This window comes from Nesoenas mayeri (genome assembly GCF_963082525.1).
Source record: "Nesoenas mayeri genome assembly, chromosome: 1".
Classification (NCBI taxonomy): Eukaryota; Metazoa; Chordata; class Aves; order Columbiformes; family Columbidae; genus Nesoenas; species Nesoenas mayeri.
In genome coordinates this window covers 95,198,239-95,220,383 of record NC_137541.1, presented here as the reverse complement: position 1 = coordinate 95,220,383, position 22,145 = coordinate 95,198,239, and the positions used below count along the sequence as shown (strand labels likewise).

At 38.2% G+C, this 22,145-nt stretch overlaps 1 protein-coding gene across 2 annotated transcripts in view; it reads left to right on the top strand.

The window, feature by feature from the left end:
* The window catches only part of GABRB3 (gamma-aminobutyric acid type A receptor subunit beta3), a gene marked incomplete at both ends in the record, with an annotated part of 196,096 nt that overhangs the window by 156,723 nt on the left and 17,228 nt on the right, over positions 1-22,145 (top strand). For both annotated transcript variants that reach the window (XM_080363485.1, XM_080363486.1), the window contains 3 exons: positions 8,914-9,134; positions 14,761-14,843; positions 15,929-16,075. In XM_080363485.1, the coding sequence (XP_080219611.1) occupies positions 8,914-9,134; positions 14,761-14,843; positions 15,929-16,075 (451 nt within the window). The remainder of the gene's footprint in view (positions 1-8,913; positions 9,135-14,760; positions 14,844-15,928; positions 16,076-22,145) is intronic.

Here is a 22,145-nt window from a genome sequence, read left to right as displayed (position 1 = left end):
AGGAAGACCTTTCCCTTTGAAAGCACTCAGCCTGATTTTTTAAATGGCACTAGCAGGGGACATACACTTTTCCTCTTCTTTTGCAAGGCTCTGTGTAGCAAGAGGTTTGTATGGGGGTTGAATATTACATATGATTGTAATATTTCCTCTGTGATGCATTGTTTGGGTTTTTTTATCCAGTTATTTATTTTGTACTTTACCAAGGTTTGTGAGCATAGCTGTGGCACGTGATGAGTTTATCCTACCCACAGTAATGAGCTTTTAGCAAATGCATTGTTTTACTTTTGACTTAGCATGCATCCCAGTTTTGTTACTGCAAGATGTAAAGTTGAGTTTAGTGTAACTGATAGAGTGAAAGGGCGAAGAGAGAGAAGCTGGCAGCATAAATAACGCGTCTGGAGGGAAGGGAATAGGCAGGGAGGTTCAGTGATCACCTTACCAACTCTCTGCCATTGTGGAGAAATCTCTTCTAGTTTATTTCCTTACTCAAAAAACAACATATAATATCCTGATCCCAATGAACCGTCTGTTTACATATAAAGAGCCACAGTTGCCTCCTGACGTGGTGTCTGTGTTAGCAGGGGCTGCCCATGGGACCTGGCAGCCAGGGCCTGTCCCAGCCCCAGCCAGCAGCAGAGCACTTGGGGGGCACCAGCCCCAGGCGGCATCGTGCAGCTCCCTGGGGATGGGGACAGGTTAAGGCGGGGACATAGGCCCACGGATGGGCCCTGCTCAGGGGGCCTATGGCTGGGCAGGGCAGGGCTGGGCTCTGGGGAGCTGGAGACCAGCCCTACTGTGGTGTCCCTGGGGCAGGGGCTGTCGGCTCCAAGGAGCTGACATGGGGTCCTGGACACTGGGTGGGGCGGGGGAACCTGGTGGGGAGGGCCATCGAGGTCTGGGGGTGTTCTCCAGGCCTGGGACTCACAATTGGCATGTGCCACAATATTGAAATGTACACAGATCGTGTTTCAAGTTATGCACTTTAAAAGCATTTGGTGGCCATGCTCTCTTTCTCAGAGGGCATTTTGTTCATAGTGTCTGTCTTTAATAGGTTTTCCTATAACAATATCTGATGGTTCAGATAATCACTGGCAGCAACTAGAAATTTGGGTGTCAACCTTGCTGCCCTGCTGCCAGTGAGTTGTCTGGCTCCCAGAATCAGCAAATGAATAGATTTGGAGGTGTGAAAATTTAAAAAGTTCTTCCCACAGTGGAGTAAATATTCTTTTTTTAAGCAAAAAGTGTGGATAGGAACAGATATGTATTTCGGTTTTCATTCAAGGACATGTTTCCTTTAGCTCTCTGTTTTGTGTTGTTAACTCCTGAGTGATAAAAAAAAAAATATAATGCGAGTTCTGGAGTGCCTTTAGAAAGGTCTTTTTGTAATACTGTGGTGGCAAAAAGACTGTTGACTTTTCACTCTGAAATACAGGTTTACTGAAAATTGGTTTGGATTATTTTCATGGTCAATTATAACAAATAAGAGGAGTGTCGAACTATATATTTATGGCCCCAGTATTTAAAACACACCTGTATATGCCCACCTGTGGAGGGTCTTAACTACCTCCATCACTGCTTTCCTAGAACACCATGAAAAGAATTATGCATGCAATAATCTAAGAAATAGAAAGACCTAAACAGATATGGCAAATAATATCAACTTACAAGGCTTTCTTTGGGTTTGTTTTTCCTTCCAGGTTTTTATCGATAATTCAGGTAGTACCAATGAGAGACATAAGTTGATATGGAAAGATCAAAGCAGAAGTCCTTCATTCTCTAAAATGGGTAGTTGTTAGATCCCCAAATTATAGCCTCTGTTCATATCTCATACCTGGAAAAATGTCGCATAGCTTTAAGATTTTAGGGCACTAGCTCATTTCTCTAGTTCACTGATGGCACATCCTGCTATTGTGTAGGAGGCAAAATCCATTACTTGTCAGTTCCCATCCCTCTAAGGTCAGCTGCCTCAATCGTGGAAACCAGCTGACAGCTGATAGAAGTTGTTTTTTTACTTCCCTGTAGGTTGTTAGCAGAATTTCAATTAATGCATTAAATGTACCTGTATTCTTGAGGTCCTGTCAGCTCTAAAATAAATAAATTTGTGCTTCATGAATCAAGTTTAGTGCCTCACTAAGCCCAGCATTATATTTCTTTTTTTACAGTTGGCTTTTTTTTGCTTGGTTGGAGGTTTTTTTTAGGGTATTTAGGTTTTTTTCTTGATCTCTTTTTGAGTTTTCAAGTATAGCCTCTAAACATTTGACATTGCTATTCTTCCTTTTTAGGAGGGCTCCATAAGATTTTGAATTCTATGTTCTATCTGTTCATCATCAAATGGATTTTTGATTGCAATTTGCCACACAATCTTTGGACAGATCTTCAGGGCTGTAGTGAAAGATCATACTTCTTTTAGCTAGCTTTCTGCCACCAGATCAGAGAGTATGATACCCTTGATGTGTAAAGGTGTATGTTAGCTTTTCTTTGATCAGTTCTTTGGGAATAGAAACTCCTGATTACTGAGAAGTCTATGGTATTGCCATACCTGTGATGCTCTGAATCAGAGAAAGAATATTTAAGTATTCTACCCCACCGTGTCACGGATAAAATAGCCCAGACTGACTTCTTATTGTTCTGATTTACGTCCCTGAGCTGAAATATTTGCAGGCGCTTTCTTCTGTCTCTTTCTGTATTTTCTTACCAAAGCTCAGCTTGCTTTCTTGTCAGCTGGTGTCCTCTGATGTTCAGATGAGAGAACAGCCCAAGAGCGGGAAGGCATCCCTGCCAGTTTGTTGTGGGCACAGGAACACGTGCAGAGAAAAGCCAATACCCAGCTTTTGAAGAATGAACTCCCGTGGCCATGGCAGAAAGGTGCCATGGGGCAGTACCAACCAGGGGTGCCCAGCTACTCCCTTCATTCCTGTTGAGAAACTTCTGTTGCGGTGACCACTACCTGTCCCCGAAAAGCCAGGGAGAAGCTGCTTTGGCCAGTTGCTATGTCAACTGTGCTCCCTGTGCCTGCAGAAAGCTGAGCGCTGGTTGGTATGGCAACCCTTGTCGGAGCACCCAGAGATGCTCGGTGGGGGACAGGTTCTTTGGAGAAGGCACTGTGGTTGCGGTGGAGACGTAAACTCTTGTGCCAAAGGGTATGAGAGGGCAGGAAAGACCCATGCAATTATATGTTTTTTTGGAAAACTTTATTTTGTAGTGTCAAAGGGTTTCTTGGAGGCTAAATATTTCCTTAGATCTATTTGTAACACCAACCTTGTGTGTTCCAGTAGAAGAGGAAAAAAATCATGGTAATTTGGTACAGGGAACACCAAGGTAACATGTACATATGGACGTTCACAGTGAAATCTGTGTAATGGAGCTGCTTTAACATCTTAACAAAAGAGTGTTTTAGCCACATGTTTGGGAAAATATGTGCCATGTTTTCAACCAGTCATTATCACAGGGCTTTTGAGTGGTTCCAGAGAGAAAACCTGGATGAGGATCTTCTAGGTGAGATGAATCTTGAGTATAATGGCAGGTAGACCAAGAAACATTAAGGGAAGGTGCTTTGGTGGGGGAGGGTGGATGTGTGTGTGTGTCTGCATGCATGCAGAAATCTCTTTCACTCAGGCTGCTCACTAACTACTTCAAACACTAGAGAGGTTCTAATGTAAAGTAAAATTTTCTTTAATAAATCTTTTATTTAATAAAACTTTTTTAAAAATATGAAAGTTGCTGAAACGTTTAGAAAATTTTGAATGCTGAGAAAAATGTTTAAGTGATCACCTCACACAACTGACTAGTATTGCTGGTAAATTCTGACTTTCTAAGATTAGCATTTCTGAAAATATTTTTTATTATATTCATATTTAACTGTGTGAACTAATATGTGCATGAATCCCTTTCTCAGATCTCTTCTGTGTATAATAGGGGACCAACTGACGGTTATGTTGTCAAAGCATAGGATTCGTGAGTTTGGCTTTGCAATTCACTTTGGGCTTATTGGGAAGAAAGTAACTCAATCACCATTGTTTCAAGAATAATTCCTTATACTACAGCAGCTGTATTTAATTTTTGAAATAATGTAGAAGGTGAGGGAAGAGACCTTGAAGCTATGCGAAGACTAAGGCATGGATTTAAACTCATCTGTTTATCCACTGAATGAGTATTTACTTCATTAACTCGTAAAAACCAAATAATCTGAAAGCTGATGCTAATAATCCCATTTGTCTGTTAGGTCAAGAAAACCAGAATGTGAATTTAAATCCAAATGCAAATCTAAGACAAGAATCCGCATTTCAAGTAGATACAAAACTGTCCTCTGAAGCAGTGGAGTAGTTCATTTTTGCATATTTTTTCTATATTTCCAGTAATTTTCAATACATCTATTTATTTTGCATGAATAATTTACTTTTATTAACTGCCATATTAACAGTATTTCGTCATAATTATTATTGTAGTGTTCTATCTAACAGTCATTTTAAACAAACACATTTTTACAACTAATGGAAAACTTTAACATCCTTGAAACATAACACATTAAAACTGTAAACAGTGTTAGTCAATTTTAGAGCATTATTGCTGCTATAAGACTGTTATTTTGAAGAACAAATTATACTTTAAAATTTTTCTTTCCTTTTTATTGAGTGCAGGAGAGAAAAGCTAAAGATAACAAACCCTGTAACAGAAAACAAATTATTGTTTGCTTTTAAGATTGCAGCATATTAGTATTTATTATTTATTAGTCCTATAGTCACTAAATGAGGTACTGACTATACTATAATATACTATATGATAATATCTTCTACCTGTCTGAAGTGGTTTTGTAGTTGAATCATAGTAGTGCTTCCTACATGTTAAGTCTGTGAAGAGACAAATATAATGTAGAAAACACTTTAAAATGTCTTTGTATGTGGTTATCACCTTACAATATCTGTGAGTCTCTGTAATTCTTGCTTAAGATGTTTTGAAATAATAGATAATAGACACAAAGAATACTGGTATGTTATGCTCTGTCTTATTGTGATATAGGCCTCTTCACCATTGTATATAAATTCCTTGCCAAGTATTATCTATTATTTGAGTTTTTTTCTTTCCTCGGGAATAATTATGTGGAAAAAACATGAGCATACCTTTCTGTGTGCCTTTCCTTCTATTAGTGGCATTGTTGCAGTGCTAGAAAGTCAAGGATGCGCACCACTGTTCCTTGGCCTTGTAGGATGTTCCATGGTCTTTGAATACACAAAAGAAAGCTCATGTTGCCTGTGCAGTCCAGCTTTTCCAATTTTGAGGACATTTCTCCTGTACTTCAACGGCACCGTGTTTGGCATTCTGTCAGAGCTTTGAGTGATTTTGTTACCATTCTTGACCTGAAGTATCTATTACTGTGAGGAGTGGGAGAGGGGAAAGGGGGACCTTGGATGTGGCATGGTATTGTACAGGAAAGAAATATGATTTATGGAGGCCTTTGCTGCTGAGGAGAGTGTCCACTGCTCTGTGCGGTAGCTAGAATTTCCTAAAGCTGGCAGCTCTGTGTCATCTTTGACATACAATAGCGCCCTAATGCAGTAGCTGTAGTGGGATTAATCTCTTCTAGCTTTAGACATCTACCCTCTTGGCCTCTGTATCAGAGCTAGTCATCGTAAACTCCCCTGGAGGAAGGTAGCCCTTAATAAACATTGTAGGCTCCTTACCTAGGGATAAAAGTCCATTTTCTCATTTTACCTGACAAATACCTACTGCATTTTTTCCACTCCATACTCAAATCGCTTTTGCCTTTTCTTCTATAGTATCCAAAAAAGGAAAACTTCCTTTATGGGTACAAAATTTGGCAAATGAGCTATGAAGAATGAGAGCTGACATCCTCATGGGTTTTAATAAGCTTATCTTTTGCTGGTGGTGACTTTGGTAGAGCTGCCCTAAGGAACTGGCCTTTCCTGCTCATTTTATCACTCCTTGCACAACCAGGCAGTTTCAGTGCAGTTCAAATATGAGTTTGCTGCTGCTTTTTGCTTTGAGGTGATGAGAAAAAGTGTGATGGTGAACAAGCATGGTTCATACTCATTCTTCCTGTTCCATCGTCTTAGAGCAGGTGAGGCTGGCAGAGCACAGGTGTACAGTGACCTTCAAGGTGTGTGACAGCACACATGGTTTCTTGGGCACCTCGTTTCTGCCACGTCTGTTGTACAAAGTGCAGAGAGTGGGGTTAGACAGACGTGTCAGTGCATCAGTATAACACATTGCCATTGCAGAAGATGCTGTGTGAGCATTTTCCTTAGTAGATACCAAGTGAAGAACTGGGAATGAGCTGGTATTTTGCATGCAATAATGTACTTAAAAAAAACAAAACAAAACAAAACAAAAAACAACAACCCAAAACAAATTTCAGAGTATCTTTGCTTTCAATGCATGCAATTATAGTCATATACATTAGCAGGTGTATAGATAGGGTTTTTTGTGTAAAGCTAAGATGAAAGAAGAAGTGAAGGTTAATTGAGAAAGCAGGAAGGAAATTTGTACCTTAGATGTTGTATTTTGGAAGTTTCTCTTTCGGTTAAGGCACTGGAAGTTCTTGATGTTTACTGGATGTTGCTGTTTCTGTGTCTAATTTTTAAACTTTTTTACTCTGTTGTTCCCTGCCATAGTAAATTTTATTATTTAAAAAAAAAAAGACAGACTATTACTGCTTGTATTGTTACGTATGTTTTATTTAGCTAGTTAATTACTTCAGTCATTAGCATTAGCTGTTAACATGTGTTTCATCTCAAGCCAAAGGGAAAAGGAGGCTAGCCTGAAGCTCTTTCGTGTTCAAATGTGCTGCTTCTCTTACATTTTGATGCTACCCACTTCACTTCTTCCCATGCTGTGTAGTGCCACCTCATTTCTTTATTTCTGTTTAGTACTGTGTTGTGCACGTACTGTACATTTACACATAGCGAGATTTTCATGTACTGCTCATGTGTCCACAGCTTTTATAATCCCTGAATTCTTGACATTGACCACTATAGAAGCCAAGCACATAGCAAATTTGGAACGCTAATAGTAACAAGCTTTAATTAGGGTGAAACAGAGCTAGTAGATGATATTTGTTCTAATGCATCAGTGTCACCAAATTGGTTGCAGAGAACATGAGGAGAGATGTAGTCTTCCTGACACTCACAGAGGTGTGAGGCAGGTGCACCCAGTGTAGCATTTACCTCCTTCAGCAATGAGCAGAGACCATTAGTCCCACTGAAGAAAGCTTCTGACCAAAAGGTCAGAGAACATACTACTGCGCAGTCATGTCAGATCTGAGTTTTGAGGAATGAGCTTCCTTCCAGGCAGTTCTACATGAGCTCTTTTCTCCATCACCAGGCCCTTTTCTTGTCAAAGGTCTCCTATTAGTTTCTTAAAATTGGAACAGCTTGTCCTTGAAAGCTATAATGATTATTTTTCCAAGCAATTAAAGTTGATTTCTTAAAGCTGTATCAGCTTCCTCATTAAAGAGAGTGAATCCCTGAATAAAATATGCAAAGGTTCTGAGTGTGAATGGTGTTCTCAAGTTTCATTCGATTTCAAGGAAAGGCTCTAGGGCTTGAGGGAAGACAGTCAGGATCAGTCCTTGAAATTGGATTGTCTCCACATGAAACCCATTAAAGGAATGGACAGTTCCCAACAGCCGTACTAAGAAAGCCTGAGCATTCTTTTCCCAGACAAGCAGCAAGTCTCAGGAGTTTTGCATCACCAGCTTGTAGAACCAGATGCAAATGCAGGTATCCTGTGGCTTGCACACCTGCTGCTAAATATTTAAATGTGTTTGGAGATCACATAAATTTCTCATTGTTTTGTGAAGAGTTTCATGAAGAGTTTTGTCATTTAGAGCACTTCTGTAATTTGGAAATCAGAGTTTTATTGGCTTGTACTTAACAGTCTCATTTTTTTTCTTGTTAAATATGGCAATATTGTCATACCTAAACCAAATGGTTTCTTTCGTTGTAAACATTCATTTCCATATATAAGAAATTATTACTTTTAAGATGTTCACCTTTTTATTTTTAAGGCATAAAAATAGGCTCTCTAGAAACAAAAATGTCCTTCTACACTTTGAAAGTCAGGAGAGAAAGAAAAGACAAAGGTTTTTCTTTTCAGTTTTGCTGCCACTTAACTTTAAAGTGCTCCCAGATTTTTAAAACTATTTTTAATAATACCATGAACTAATGAATGAGGCCACTTGTCAAAGACTTTCCAAGTGTTTCAATATATCATTATTACAAGATGATCAAGCCAGGTTAGCAAATTCTGAAATGAAATAAAGAATTTTAAAATGGATGTTTGAAGCGTCTGTATCCATGTTTAGACTTCTATGTTAGTGATCACAGTTCATAGCAGACATCATGAAATGGGACTTTACTACAATTTACTGTTTTTCTATGTACTGGTGTAACTTGTTGATGAGAAAATCTTTATGTCAGTGCAAGATGCAGTCTTACAGAAAGGCACATGTGTAAACAACATCTTTAGAGCTTAATTTTCAGGACAAAACTTGCATACTGCTTCACAATATTTGGAATGTTTTTCCATTAATCTATAATTTTTAAAAATGGGGAAGATCACAATATTTACCTGTTATCTTGTTTATCATTCCACGAACATCATAATTTCGGGTAGCTGTCAGGTGAACTACATGAGACAAAAGGAAGAACAGGACAAAAAACACCAATACTACCTGAATTTCGTAAGATTCAAAATGCTCCCTTAGACTAGAGTGATACTGAATTATTAGGAAGATTTTATAAGTGATGGGAATATTTAATGGTTTTATGAAGCTTTTTTTATTAAAAAAACCCCAAACCACACAACAGCGCAGTAAGCTAGTGACAGAGAAAAAAGAAATTCTTCTAGTTACACCAAATATGATTGACTGCTGTGCTTCTCTTTTTTCCTCACCAGGATTACACTTTGACGATGTATTTTCAGCAGTACTGGAGAGATAAGAGGCTGGCTTACGCTGGCATACCTCTCAACCTCACGCTTGATAACCGAGTGGCAGATCAACTCTGGGTGCCTGACACTTACTTCTTAAATGACAAGAAATCATTTGTGCATGGCGTTACTGTGAAGAATCGAATGATTCGCCTTCACCCAGACGGAACGGTGCTTTACGGCCTCAGGTCTGTGCTTCCATGATGAAGATTTCATCGTCATCATTATGTGTTTTTGATATTTGCTTCCCGGTGCAAGGTTATTACAAACATTTGGTTTGTAATATTATGTAACCTTCCCTGTAACTGTGAAAGATGCCCATAGAAACCAAATGACACACTCGATGTTTCTTAATTTTGCCAGAAGCGCCTTCAGTCAGGTTTTATCTCTTTCTGTAGAGTCACCATATCTGGAAAGCCCACTGGCTATAGGAAGCAGAAAGGCACTCATTAATTGCAAACCTGAAAATTTTGTCCAAAATACAGGCGGTAAGATTGAATAGGGATTCTTACATTGTCTCATGATGTGTCTGTAGTCTATAAAGAAAAATCACAACAGCCCTGGTTGAACAGATTTGGCCATGGTTAAGACAATGACTATGAGTACCTCCAGTGATTTCTTCAAACAGGAATCAGCATCACAATGTGTTATATTTTAAACTAGAGGTACAAAGTGATCTTACATTATCCTACTTTCTACCTATTTTAGGCTTGACTTGTATTTTCTTTATTTCCTGTCATAGCTTTTATGATTAGGAATGCTGAAAAATCCTTCCCTTAATAAAAATCTTTACCCTAGCAAAAATCTTAAAGGAACACTCAGTAGTACCAAAAGGTTGCTTTCTTTGGACAGATTACTCCATTTGCTCCAGTTTAAACCGTACCAGCAAAACAAGTCTTTGCCAGTGGAGGCTCTGTTTCCATCATTGGAACTTTCTTGTATTTTTAACCATAGATAAGATTGCTACATATAGGTAGTACAGGATAAAGAGTGTCTACTATAAAAATAAATGACATCTGAGAAGTGGTGCAGAAGGATTTTATGTCTAGTATAATTATTTTACCTGCTTTTTAATTTTTATCAACAGTTTAACCTTTTAGCTGACTTGAGTCTTGGCCCCTCACCTCTCTAACTCTTCTTACATATAATGTATGGGCTATAATTGGATGAATCTTTCTAGACAAAATATAAATAGTCTCAGCCTATTATGAAAGTTTGAAGAAGTTTAGGATGTTCAGGAAACATTGTCTCTATAATTAACTGTGTTTAGCAAAAGGAGGCTTTCATCTTGCATACTTTTAACCCAATATGGAACACTGCAGGTTTAAGATTCTTTCCACAAATAGCTGAATATAACAAAAGTTGCAGGATATTTTTGTTTCCTTTACTCTATCTCAAGAACCATCCCCACAGTGAAATGTAATAAAAGAGTGATGGAGATTAGGACTCTTGTGATCACAGTAGTATATAGAATTCTTTCTTTCACACTCTGAAAACATTTGGAGTCGTTCAGGTGAGGATTATCTGTCGTAAAATAGAGTATTTGAATAAATTGTCCTCATTTTCTGCAAAACGTAAATGTCCACAAGCAGACTGCATTTTGCTCGATGGTATTTTCTTGACAGGGATTTCACCAGTGGCTCGTGCCTGGTAACTTTCTTTGATTCCCCATTCCTCGGAAAGCATTCAACATCCGTAGTGTGAAGCAGCTGAGTTACTTAATGAAGATTAACTGTCTGAAATTCAGTCTTGGCAAAATACAAGGTATTGTGATCAGAAGGAAGAAAATATCTGAGCCTTAGCTCCTTTGATTTAAAGACTTGAACTTGGTGTTGCTCTCCTACTAGCTTAACTTCTTGTGTTGTGGCTTCAGAACATCCTGATGTCATTGGCCTCAAGCCACAGTCTGGAAGTGATGATTCATCTTGTGGGCTGAGATGAGAACCCTGAGTTTTATGTGCCACAAAACACAGGGTCACTGAGAAAAATAGGCAAAACTTTGGAGGGTTGCAGCCAATTATAGAATCCATGGAACAAAGCAGTTCCTCAAAAATATATATAACAAAAGTGATCCCGAGGCCACACTGGCTGTGTTCGCTTCTGGACAATATAGAATTTATCATAGTTTTGAAAGACTTGACCTTCAGTAATCTAAGGTTTCTCTCTACTTCAGAGAAAGCAGTTTGCTACTGCAGCAAAAGTCTGTGAAGATGGGGGAATGGCATAGTATCTTTTTGAAGTTCAACCCATTTCTAGGGATTTTTTTTCTGTGACCATGATACTGACATTGTTCCATCTCATTCAGAACAATATACAAGACATATGATGATACAACAGCTTTTTTTCATAATATACCAAAAAGGAAGTCATGACTTTATAGACCGGGGATCAAAAATATATTCTTTCCGACTGCTTGTGTGTTTGCCATATATAGACCTCTTATTCTCAGGCAGTACAATGCTAAATGTTATAAATAAATAGAGTGGATGGATATATTTGTATTATCTGAAAGAACTCACATAGTTATCACCCAAATATAAAACATGATGGATGTTTGCAAGTTGAAAACGTTAGCTGTGGTAGATCAGACAAGGGAACCACACTTCTGTTGTTTTTTGGATTAGTGTATTTCTGTATCAATATGAAAAGAGGATCAAATTAGCCATCAAGACTGTGACCAAGTCTCATAGGAAGTATTTATATTGCTTAGACTGATTTTTTTGGGGAAAGAAAATACCTTTCTGTTGGTTGTTTATGCAGCACCTCCCAGCACATCACAGTTGCGGTTCCTATGCAGTATATCAAAATAATCAAAGGCAATCAGCCAAGTAATAAAGTAGCAGAGAAGGGTAAGAGAAGTTCTATCATGATGACAGATATCTGGATTAGGGATTTCTAAACAATTAAAAATATTTCCTTTGTGTATTGCTTTCACCCAAAATGTATGTGTACCTGTGTACTGCTTTATCTTTGTCTGGCTCGTAATTGTTTCTCTGTCACTGCTGAGATGATGAGTTCTTGAAACCTTGTTGTCCTGCTGTGTCACACAGCATCCCATCCCATAAAAAAATAAACCTGCTTTTCTTGGGAGCGTGCACAAGCCTGAGCAATTAACATTTGCTTTTGGTGAGCATTTGAGCAAGTTAAATTTGCTTGCTTGAATATTCATTCAGGAGGGATCTCTGAGCACTCAACTTACTTGGAGTAAATGGGATAAGTCTGTTTTTATGTATATCTAGCCATATCTTCCTTGCTAGTAGATATTTATGAAATTAAAAACATACATTTTGCTGTAGTGTAAAAAGTTACTTGAGCAAGAGTGTGCAGTTTCTCATAGAGGAACTTGTGACACAGAACCACTATGGTATGTGAACAGGCAAAAATAAAAATCTATTCCTTAAAAAGTCATAAGGCAATTAGTAAGTTGAATGCAAGTTGACCAGATTCATGGTTTTTAATAGTTCTATCAAATTAAGCATTTGTAGAGTACATGTTTTCTGTATGGCTGGCCATTAAAGCTGGTTATACAACGTAATAGTTACGTTCCTGGTACCACACTCCCTCTTGTATCAATTTAGATTATGTGGATTCTCCTGCAGGATCTTAAATGAGCCCTGGGTTAGTTTGAGTAAATGTACTGAAGTGTGGAATAGAAAACTCATAGCAGCAACACCCAAGTGTGCCTGCTTGTTTTTCTTTGAGCACAGTTACCGATTGACTCAGGAGCAAGATCATTTAACTGCACAGTCAGTAGGGCTTTGTAACACTGATCACTGCTAAGACCTTGTCATTTAAAATGTTCATCAGTGATCACAAATTTAAGACTAAGTCTTCTCCTCTAAGACCCTAGGCTAGTCCTAGTTTTATATGCTTAGCTAGAGCTGCTAGTAGCTGTCATATTGAGGAGACATTAATCTCCATAATTAATAACCCTATGTCTAGAACTTTGCTTAGGGGTCCAGAAGGGCTCTTGCAGATGTTGACTGAAGAGATGTCCCCCTAAACTGCAGAGCAGCTGAGTAATTGCTGTTTGTAAGCTATTCCTGCCCACCGGGACATGTATTAACAGAGGAACCAGAGCATCTCCCAGCAGGCGGCTGGAGGAAGATTGACCTGAGTATCTTCCTGTGATAGAACACTTAGTACCTGAAAGCCTGCGGGACTAAGATGAGGGTCTTCAGAGGACACCCAGAGTGAACAGCATTTGTAGAGTTGTAGATCATGCCATAGGTATGGCTGGGAAGGACAAAGGTCAGCTGTGTGCCTTTCTCACTGGCTACTGGTAGGAACACAGGTGAGAAGATACGACAAGTAGCAGATCCTAGACCTTTTTCCTCTCCTAGTTCATCCATTGGCTTTGTGCTCATAGAACTGTCCCTCCCTGTGCAAAGAAATGACAATATTTTCTTACAAAAGCACCTTCTCAGTCAGAGAAGGGTGGCCTCTGTTGTCCTATGAGGTAGTTGTATTGGTCTTAATCCTTTCGTTTGCATATGATGTGGTTATCTCTCTGAAATAACCTATATACTAAAGGATAAGCATTCTTTCCTTTCTTTTCTGGGAGACTGGATGGAGGATTCATAATAACAACAGAAGGGTTTTTTAGTGTGAAAAAGCTGAAGAAAGGCACCTAACAACTTTTCTCCTTTTGAAATGTTGCCCCTAAATTTTAGTTTACAGTATTACAAGACTGTAATTTCTGAAGGTTAAGGGATTGAAGAGAAGGCTTCAAAACAGATGGACAAAACCTTGACATTGAGGGTTCCAGCTTTTAGAGGTACTTTTAAGGCATTTCCCCTCTCGTATTACTAGCATAAATTATTACTAGACTGTTACTTGTTAAGGAACTAACTGTGTACAAGAGCTATCACTTGTTTATATCAGAAAAGGATCAGTAAAGAATGGATCTAGTCACTCCAAGAAGAGAATTCGAATGTGAAATTTACATGGAGCCATTATAAGGAAAATTATGCATAACAATGTACAGACTCTTGATGAAGGCTGTAATTCAGCAAAAGACTAAGATACATTGAAGATTAATAATGAGATATGATTATATCTGTCTAAAAGTTAGTACAAATATATAAATCTACTAATTTAAAAATAAAGTGCTGATTCTGTGTGAAGATGTTAATACAATGGTTTTGATTGTGCATGTGTATTGTTGACACTCCTGATATAGAAAAGCTTAATGAAAAAAGCAGATTCATCGATAGTGAAACATTTTGCACATTAATCCTTTGTGTGCTAAATTGCCTGCACTGGAAATCAGGAAGCAAAAATATATTGTTATCTGTGGAGAAAATTTAAAATTCTATATGACACTTAATTACAAAATCCTCTTTACTTTTGAAAACCAGAGAAATATATTCAACTTTGAAATTAAGTATTTTGCTGAACTTCAGCCATTTTTTCAACATTTCAGGTTTCTTCTAGAGCTGACATAAAACCAAAGTATCTGTTATTCACACAGCTCTGATCATTTTGACATTGGTAGCAGACTTTTTTTGCTTCACATTTTCAGATATAAAGTCATATTTTTTAATCTCAGCAAATGTTTGTGTAACGTTTGCATATGCAAATAGGTCTATTGAAGCCCAAAGGGACTGGTTGCATAAGGGTAAGTCACAATGGATTGTTCCATTGCAGTCAGTGCAACCGTTGTTATATTAAGCTGCTGCTCCATGTAAAACCATGGACCAGATTCTCATTTATTGTAAGCTATTCTTTAGAGAGTCCTCACTTCACAAAATGAACAAAACAAAACCTGGAATACTGGCTGTACAGTAATTCTCTGTGATGTTTGTATTACAGAATCACAACCACTGCAGCTTGTATGATGGACTTAAGAAGATACCCATTAGATGAACAGAACTGCACTCTGGAAATAGAAAGCTGTATGTACATAAGAAAATGCATGTAAAACCTTGTTCAGATGCAGGGTGGTTTTCCTTTTATAAAACTATAATATTTACACTGATGTCTATAAACACTATGTGAATCATGTAATTATCACCTTTTGGTTTTTTTTGTTTATTTGACTTTTTAAAAAAATATAAGGGGTCATCCATTTCTAGATGGATGGATATATCCTAGAAAAATGGGTATAGGACAGAATGAAGCCACTGACTTGTCAGTGACAGTGACTGGATGCTTATCCTCAACACAAGAGAATAAATGTTCATATTTTAATCAGATTCCTTTTCAAGAGAGCAAACACTGTGATATCATTTTCTTTCAGTATGCTTTTTTATGCATGAATGGTCTTGTTACAGAACCCGCCTGGGCTTTCAGATCAGCCCCATTTATGATTTGCAGTTGTGTTCTGCACAGAACCAGATTCTATCTTCCACCCAGTCATGTCCTAGAACTGCAAATTCAAATGTATATTTGTACTTCAGGAGTTCCTACTCCAGTTCTGTTACTGGCCGGAGATTATGGGCCATATACAGAAAATACTAGTACATATTCTCTATTCAACTGTAGTCCTCCACTACAGAAGCTAATGGAAGTGCTGTGACTCACATTCTTCAGTTTAGTGGAAAAGATCTGCCACAGTTATTTTTGCCTGTATTCATTGAATAATCCATCTTTTTCTGGTGTTTATCAGCAGAAATATACACTTGGTTTCATTGCTAAATGTGTATGATGTCTTAAATCATGCTAATCTGCAATTCTGCAGATTATTGGGTAGCATTTTCTGTCTTGTAGGGGCCATTAATCCTCATGTAAATTTTATGAGAGTGATACCAAAAAAGATTAAAAAACCAACAAAACAACAACAGTATTTTGCCTCAAATTCCTGCACAGATTGTAATGGCACAGCTTTTAGGGAGACCTTCCCACAGGCATACAGAGCAGAACACCACTCCAGCTGTTCTGATTCTTTTCATTGTCTCAAATGACAAACCGTATGCACTGTGTTTGAAGGTGCATTTGAGTCTGCTGTTATTTCTGACTTACTCTCCTGCTTTGCCTGCAGACGGCTACACAACTGATGACATAGAGTTCTACTGGAGAGGTGGAGATAACGCAGTCACTGGTGTGGAGAGGATTGAGCTTCCTCAGTTCTCCATCGTGGAATATAGACTGGTGTCAAAGAATGTTGTCTTTGCCACAGGCAAGTATTGTAATTTTCTTGTTGTGTTTAATTTCTTTGTGTACAACAGTTATTGTTTTATTAATCCTAATTATATATAGACTTAGCACTGTGTTGTGTGTTTGGCTAAAGAAATTACTTACTTGATAAAGTCTGGAGGCAGGAGTCCATGAAATAACATATCTTTTTTATTTTTCTTTTTTTTTCTTTTTTTTATTTTTTTTCTGTGTGTGTGTGTGCGCATGTGATACTTAACCAGGTGCCTAAGTATTTGTGATGTAAAAAAATAGGAAGCCATTCACCTCTGAGTCATCAGCTTAAATGTAGCCTAAAGGACTGGTGATCCTACATAAGTATGTTTTGGCATATTAGGCCAAAAAGCCACTGTTTTTATCAACACTTCCCTGCTACTTTTCAGTGCATATTTGTTTTGTTGTTGTATAGTGAATGTAATGCCGTTTATATCTTGATTTGCACTGATGGGTATATAATACTGTATGCATAGCCAATGCTATGACACTAAAATTAAATCCCTGGGTTTCCTTCTTGTTTCCTTGAATATGTAATAAAAGTTATGGTAACTCACAGCATTGGAAGTCTCCAGGTGACAAAGTGCAACATTGATTTACATATTCAATGTTACACACCAGCATAGGAAAATGTTGTTATATGTGACAAGACCAAAGCAACACATAAAGCCATCAGCAAGTGTGGGGCCACAGTTTGGGGGCTCCAGCTTTTCATGTTCTTCAGACCACAGGAGTGTGCTGTTCCATCTGTCCCAGCACACTAGAACAAATGAAGCATGGCTCTATTATGTTTGTAAGCATCACTTCACCCACTCTTTGGGCACAGCATCTGTTTCAAAGTATACAGAAACACGAATTGTATTTCAGAACAAAATGTAAATATTGCTGGGACTGAAATTAATACAAGGGAGTTTGCCAACTGCTGCTGTTCTTGTTTATCATCATGAATGGAAGGGTTTTTTTCTCCAGAGAAACAGATACTCTAATCCTATGTCCCTCCATTCTGTGGCTTGTGTCCCCTTTGGCAGCCAGAGTTTGCCTACCCCTCCACAGGACTGGGTATGCTTTTGTAGAATGGCTCTTTGAGTCAACAGTGAGAGTACAGAGAACTCAATTGTGAAGTTTTGATGACAGTCCAAAGCCACCTTTTAGTTCATGATAAAATATTTCAGTAAGGGCGTGATATAGTAATTTAGAGATGAGAGAGATTTGATAAATTCAGAAAAAAAGAGAAAACCAAAGAGCTGTGAGCCAAATATGAGAGAAAATAAAAATAAGGAGTAGACACTTATATGACTGACCATATTTTCAGGGTCATAACAGTTCTTTCCAAAAATCTTGGAGTAAAAAAGTCTCATACTCCAGGGCTTAAGACAGCTTAACATTATGGAGTAGGATGAGACAGTCACAGAGAACAGTTTACTCCATGTTTCTTGCACTGTTTTCTGAAGCATATAATTTTTGTCACTGATGAAGACACAATACTGAATTTACTATTATTTGGCATAGGACATTATAAAAATGCTTTATTAATTATGTAATTATGTGAGAAGTGTTTCCATGCAGGGGAGATGTCACATTTGTTTCTCAAAAACACATATTTCATTGTAAATATGAAGCGTGCTAGTGAATCTGGCAGATGAAGTCAGCACACTCTTCTGAATTTCTTCTGAAGACACTACTTTTTTATGGTCCTAGTAATTAGGGCCAATTTCTACATTTTTGTGGAAAATAAGTCAGGCATGCTTTTTTTTTTTTTTGGCTTTGAGGTTATTGAAGTCTCAAGGGAAGATATTAGTTCTTTGAGCACAGTATCTCAGTGAACATTTCAGATGTTTCAGTACTAGTGTGCTTTGATTGTATAAAACTAAAAGAAGACTTGAGAGCCATACCGTATACAGCTTTTGGAGTAGTTAGTTATCCTATCCTCCATGAGGAACAGTGCTGTATAATCTTGTCTAATCTCTGCAAATGAAAAAAATCTGTTCCCATAGTTACTGAGAAGCAACAGTAAGCATGAGAAAAAACTCGGAGATAATGACATAAAGCTGTGCAGGGCTGCAACAACACTGGAGGAACTGCATGCATGTTGAAGCATAGCATTGGAGTTAAAAATGATCTTACCAAGTTAGCAAATGGGTCTGAAAAAAGTATAAAGGTCAATATGGGCAACTGCAAAACACAGCATTCGCACAACTAACTGTGCCTATCCAAATTCAGGAGAGGGAATACCAGGTTAGGCTAGAATTCTGTGTGTAGAAATCTAGGGGTTACTCTTGATCTCAGCCTGAACATGAGGCAATAACACCTTTTTTTGGGAAAAAAAAAAACCAAACTGCACACCATATCCTACAAGGAATCTGACTTGCATTACTAAGGTCTAAGGTGCGAATTTGTGGTCATGGCCAGCACTCTTCAGGACAGTTGTGGAGCAATAGAAGAGGGTACAGGGAAAATTAGTAAGTAAGAAGTCCAGAAAGTGCAATACATGAGATTGTCGGAGAGCCAGATATGATTGTGTAGTTTAAAAAAAGAGAAAACCTGGTGGGAATTGAAGTCTTGAAATATCTAGAAGGCATCTGCAAAGACACGGGGAATAGCTTGTTCTCTTTATCCTTGGTGGAAAGAAGCAGGAGCATTTAAATTGCTGTGAAGAAAAAAAAAAAATTGTTTAATTATCCTTCTAATATCATCTGAAGGCCATAAGACCTCTAAAATGGCACTGGATGCCTATGTGTCAGTAACTGAATTAAGCTCATAGTCAAATGACATCAAATCAGTGCTGTCAATGCAGCCTAAAGAGCTATTCTCTCTTGAACACCTCTGTTCTGTCAAGTCAATAGCTCTTAGGACACAATTCAGTTACCTAAACGTAGGTGCCTCTTTAGATGGTGTAGAGCATCCTGCTTGGTAGTCAGGCTGCTGTTCCAGAGTCTTAGTCTTGTGTCCTATGGGCCAATCTAGTGCTTCAGTGTTAATTACTTGACTAGTAGTAAGTTCTACTCTTCAGTAGCCTAATGCATCTCAAATGGCATTAGACACCTCTGTGTAGGCAATTGAATCATACCCTTAGAATTAATTGACCTTAAGTCTAGATCTTCATAGTTTACAATGAGAGCTTACGCACCAACCATGTGTAAATATCTGCATGCAAACACCTGAAATGTGTATTGGATCTGCCTCCTAAATGTCTGTTATGCAGAAATGCTAAGAAACTGAACAGGGATGCAGATATGTAAAACACCACCTAAAAGCTTCAAAGAAGCATAGCAGTCAGAGCCAGATTAGCAACCTGTTGGTCAGAGGAGAGTAGTCTTAAAAGATTTGGAAATTAATTATTTGCTATATCCTGAAAGATCAATCTGTAAAGTACATTTCCAATTAGCCACAGAACCTTCCCAGAAGAACACATTAAAATAAGAATTCTGTAACTGACCAACTCTGTTATCTTGCTTCATACTTGGATAAAACAGCAAGAGACTAATTTAGCCTTGGAGCTAGATATTTCAGCTTGCTAGCTTTTAATGCAATTGAAAGAGAAACAAGTAATTACTTTTTACCAAGTGCCCAAATATATGAAGGAGGAATATTTTGAGCTTGGTTATTGATTAAGTATCTGTTTTCATGCCTGCATTCTCAGTACTGTTATTAGATTTAAATACTTCAGGCCAAATTCCTGTACTATTTAAATTAGCCCATAGACATCAACATGTTATATGAGATGGGAGGAAGAGTAACAAATCTGGTCCCTGAACAGCAACACTGTTCTTTAGGCAAAAAACAAATGTTGATGGAATGTTAACAACTAGAGTTTCCTGGTAATTAATCTCTAAATGTGCTGAGCCTTAATTGACAAATCGTTATCCAAGCATAATCAGGCAAGTAACAGTGTAATTGTTAAGCTCAACAAGAAATCAATTTTTATTAAATACATTACACAAGATGGTTCCTTCTTAGATAAATAAAGATCTGGACTTACAACCTGTGTTCCATGCAGGTTAGGACCCATCCTTTCAACTGCATTTTAGCCACCTGGACAAATAGGGGGAAATAAGCAAGGGAAATAAGGAGCATTCCTTCTTTTAACTTTTTTTTTCCCCCACAAGTTCCTGTGGTCTGTTTGCTGGAGGTGAGATACTATAGCAGAGATAGCAGGCTGGAGACAAGAAAAATAGATCATCTGTGAACACTTAAAAGCAATACAGGTGAAAGTAATATCAACTTTAGTAATCTCAGGGAGAGCTACCTAAAGGAGAACTCTGGCCACATAGTACAGAAAAATAAGGATACTAGTTCATGTTTCAATTTCCACCTGAACTATACAAAGACCAAATTATTCTGAAATTTGCCAAGATCCAGACCTCCCAATAAAATTAGAGCTTGGAAAATCACCACAAAACAGGATGACATCCTATTTACTTCTATAAAACTGAGCAATGTGTCAGTTCTAGTTAGCAGCTGTGATGCCAGCAAGAGTTTTAGTTATATTTCCCAGGAACCACAGACCCTCAAAACCTACTCTGAGACTTGCAGGGCTGGGATTCATCTTGCTCTGATTTAAGGTGAGTATAATCTCAGTGTCTACATACGCTCTAGGGAACTTAGTTGATGATAACTTAGTCAATACAGTCGGTGGAGTCTGGAGACAAATTCAGTCTACCAACAGGATTCTATTTTTGGAGGAGATGGATAATTCTCTAGGTTTTGTTTACAAGATTGACTAGATAAACCAACTGTCCTGTAAATGTATTTGGAGCTTAGACACCCAGCTGGTGTATGCCAGTTCAAGTGAGCTGCTTAATCAACTGCTGTTTGAGGTGGCATAGGGCAGCCTTCTTAGTCTTCAGCTGCTGGTCAAAGAGATGTGGGGGCTATGTCATGCCCACATGTAGAGGCTATGTCATATCCGCCAACTACATGCTGGTGTCTAAATGTTACAGTTCGTCTCAAAAGGAAGAGTGCACCTTCAGATTTGCAATTGCATCTCTGTATTACAGTCCAGCTCCAGTTCTAGAGCAGGAGGTCAGCCAGCACTGACAGCCCTGGCCCTAGGTATGGTTCTTAGGGTTCTTCTAGAATCTTCTAGATTTTGCACAAAGGACCTGGTGCTTAAAACAACTTTGTGTTGATGTCTCTGTCCTTGAGACAGTCTGTCTGGAGAGTCCATCTTTAAGGCCAGGTCTTGCTAGTTTCAGTACTCATTTTGTCTCATTGAACGGAGATTGTGATAGGCAGTGGATGATGGTCACAGGTGAAGCATTCAAAATAAGTGTCTAAAGTTTACTCTGTCATACTGTTTCTCAGTTCAGGATTTCATGACTGAACATTACTACTGACATAGGTGACACATTACTTCTCTCTACTGTTGACATGCTCCTCTTCAATCCACACCATTTTCTCTGCTTTATCAATAGTAAAGTACTCTCCCCTGTCTCTGAGGTTCCCCAGTGCATCCAGGGTCCTTGGCACTGGAGCAACCTAAGAAGCAGCTTTCAGTGATTCAGTTCCACTGAACCTTCTTGAGTTAATTCTGCAGACTATTTATCAAAGAATCAGTATTTTGTGGGAGATTGTCCAGTCATCTCCTCTGACAGTGATATTCCACAGGCACCCAGACCTGGACAGGGCTTTTGGAAAGGAACAGATTTGTAGAGAATCCTTTACGTGGGTGGTATATTATATGAAATAATTTTCCTTAACAGAGCTTTATAAAGATTTCTGTCTGGTGCACTACTCTTACTGCAGAAAGGTGATGAAGTCCACTATATTTTTTATGTACTTCATGATGGCAGAGTATGTTCCTGTTTTATTTACATAGTTTGCATACACAAGGCCATGGAAACGGTTTCATAAGAAGCTCAATGAAAAATTTAAGCTTTATTAGCAAAAAAAAGCATGCATGGTTTCGAAGAGAGAATTTGTCTTTTGGAATTAAACATTGGTCATTGGAAAATGAAGATTTAAAGCAAACTAAAGTCTAAACGTTTCTTCACTGAGATTATATTGATTGCTTTAGACTACAGAAAACCTTGGTCTGATTTTCATTATTAAGTAAGTTGTTCTGACTTTAC